Source organism: Nerophis ophidion, linkage group LG03 (assembly GCF_033978795.1).
Source record: "Nerophis ophidion isolate RoL-2023_Sa linkage group LG03, RoL_Noph_v1.0, whole genome shotgun sequence".
Taxonomy (NCBI): domain Eukaryota; kingdom Metazoa; phylum Chordata; class Actinopteri; order Syngnathiformes; family Syngnathidae; genus Nerophis; species Nerophis ophidion.
Genome location: NC_084613.1, coordinates 68,323,783 through 68,326,407, shown reverse-complemented (window position 1 = coordinate 68,326,407; position 2,625 = coordinate 68,323,783). Strand labels below are relative to the sequence as shown.

At 42.2% G+C, this 2,625-nt stretch overlaps 1 protein-coding gene across 1 annotated transcript in view; it reads left to right on the top strand.

The window, feature by feature from the left end:
* The first annotated feature begins 11 nt into the window (after nucleotides 1–11).
* The window catches only part of LOC133549965 (gamma-aminobutyric acid receptor subunit rho-1-like), a 9,264-nt gene continuing 6,650 nt past the window's right edge, over nucleotides 12–2,625 (top strand). Inside the window, exon 1 of the mRNA XM_061895918.1 lies at nucleotides 12–846. Within this exon, the coding sequence (XP_061751902.1) occupies nucleotides 670–846 (177 nt within the window). The 5' untranslated portion in view covers nucleotides 12–669. The remainder of the gene's footprint in view (nucleotides 847–2,625) is intronic.

Below are 2,625 nucleotides of genomic sequence, written 5' to 3'. Positions count from 1 at the left end.
GATTGGTATGTGTTTGTTTGGCATTAAATGTGGGTGGAGGGAAAGGCTGGATGCAAATATAGCTACAAATGAGGCATGACGATGCAATATGTACATACAGCTAGCCTAAATAGCATGTCAGCATCGATTAGCATTCCGTGCTAATTGATGCACACTCCACGTAAGTCAACTTGAATCTGTCCCTGATCGTGTTATTACACCCTCCGACAACACACCGACGAGGCATGATGTCTCCAAGGTACGGAAAACAGTCGAAAAAAACGAAAATAACAGAGCTGATTTGACTTGGTGTGTGTAATGTGTTTGAGAAATGGCGGATTGCTTCCCGTTGTAACGTCACGGGTGAAGGGGCATCGCTCCGACAGCGAACAATTGAAAGGCGTTTAAATTGCCAAATTCACCCTTTTAGAGTTCGGAAATCGGTTGAAAAAACATGGTGTTTTGTCTGCAACATCAAGGTATATATTGACGCTTACATAGGTCTGGTGATAATGTTCCCCTTTAATGTGACAGGAGGAGGCCAGCAGGCGCAACGTCCTGTCCCGTGTATTCCCTCCTGTCTGACGTGGCCATGCAAAAAACTGCTTTATATAATGTCCATTGTTGAAGTGATTCAAAAGTGTGTGTGTGTGTGTGTGTGTGTGTGTAGGCATCACCACCGTCCTCACCATGTCCACCATCATCACCGGGGTCAACGCCTCCATGCCGCGAGTGTCCTACATCAAGGCGGTGGACATCTACCTATGGGTCAGCTTTGTCTTCGTCTTCTTGTCGGTGATCGAGTACGCCGCTGTCAACTACCTCTCCACCGTGCAGGAGCGCAAAGAGAGGAAACTCAGGGAGAGGGTAAGAGCTTTTTCGTCATTTTGTCTACGTTAAAGAGGCGGCTCAGAGCACCCCTCGCAGTCTCGCTACATTAGCACTTTGTGTTATCATCTCCTGCAGTGAGTAATGTCTTTGGATTCCTTTGAAGCAATTAGAACTGCCTTTATTATTACTTGTAACAATTGTCCTTAGTCGGTGCTCTTACTCAAATTGGTGGATTCTTTGTGTGTGAATGCAAGCCAGTTTAATCCATTTGACGCCAACAAAGAGGCCAAAATTACATGTTTTGCCTGTAGAACTTTTATTCTATTGTGTGCAAAAACACACATACACGAAGGTAAAGGGGAACTGCAATTTATTTTGAATAAAGCCTATTGTTCACAAATTATTATGAAAGACATGAAAACGGATGGATTTTTTTTTTTTAATGCATTCTAAATATTAAAAAAAACGTACAAACCCCGTTTCCATATGAGTTGGGAAATTGTGTTAGATGTAAATACAAACGGAATACAATGATTTGCAAATAATTTTTAACCCATATTAAATTGAATATGCTACAAAGACAACATATGTGATGTTCAAACTAATAAACATTTTTTTTTTTTGCAAATAATCATTAACTTTAGAATTTGATGCCAGCAACATGTGACAAAGAAGTTGGGAAAGGTGGCAATAAATACTGATAAAGTTGAGGAATGCCCATAAAACACTTATATGGAACATCCCACAGGTGTGCAGGCTAATTGGGAACAGGTGGGTGCCATGATTGGGTATAAAAGAGCTTCCATGAAATGCTTTGTAATTCACAAACAAGGATGGGGTGAGAGTCTGTACTTTGTAAGCAAATTGTCGAACAGTTTTAGAACAACATTTCTCAACGAGCTATTGCAAAGAATTAGGGATTTTACCATCTACGGTCCGTAAAATCATCAAAAATTTCAGAGAATCCGGAGAAATCGCTGCACGTAAGCGACGATATTACGAACTTTTGATCCATCAGGCGGTACTGCGTCAAAAACTGACATCAGTGTGGAAAGAATATCACCACATGGGCTCAGGAACACTTCATAAAACCACTGTCAGTAACTACAGTTGGTCGCTACATCTGTAAGTGCAAGTTAAAACTCTACTATGCAAAGCCAAACCCATTGATCAACAATATCCTGAAACGCCACCGGCTTGGCTGGGCCCGAGTTCACCTAAGATGGACTGATGCAAAGTGGAAAGGTGCTCTGTGGTCTGACGATTCCACATTTCAAATTATATTTGGAAACAGGGGACGTGGTGTCCTCCAGAACAAGGAGGAAAATAACCATTCGGATTGTTATAGGCGCAAAGTTCAATAGCCAGCATCTGTGATGGTATGGGGGTGTATTAGTGCCCAAGGCCTGGGTAACTTACACATCTGTGAAGGCACCATTAATGCTGAATGGTCCATACAGGTTTTGGAGTAACATATGTTGTCATCCAAGCAATGTTATGATGGACGCCCCTGCTTATTTTAGCAAGACAAGTGTAAATACAGCGTGGCTTCGTAAAAAAAGAGTGCGGGTACTTTCCTGGCCCGCCTGCAGTCCAGACCTGTCTCCCATCGAAAATGTGTGGCGCATTATGAAGCGTAAAATACGACAGAGGAGACGCCGGACTGTTGAACGACTGAAGCTCTACATAAAACAAGAATGGGAAAGAATTCCACTTTCAAAGCTTCAACAATTAGTCTCCTCAGTTCCCAAACGTTTATTGAGTGTTGTTGAAAGAAAAGGTGATGTAACACAGTGGTGAACATGCCCTATCCCA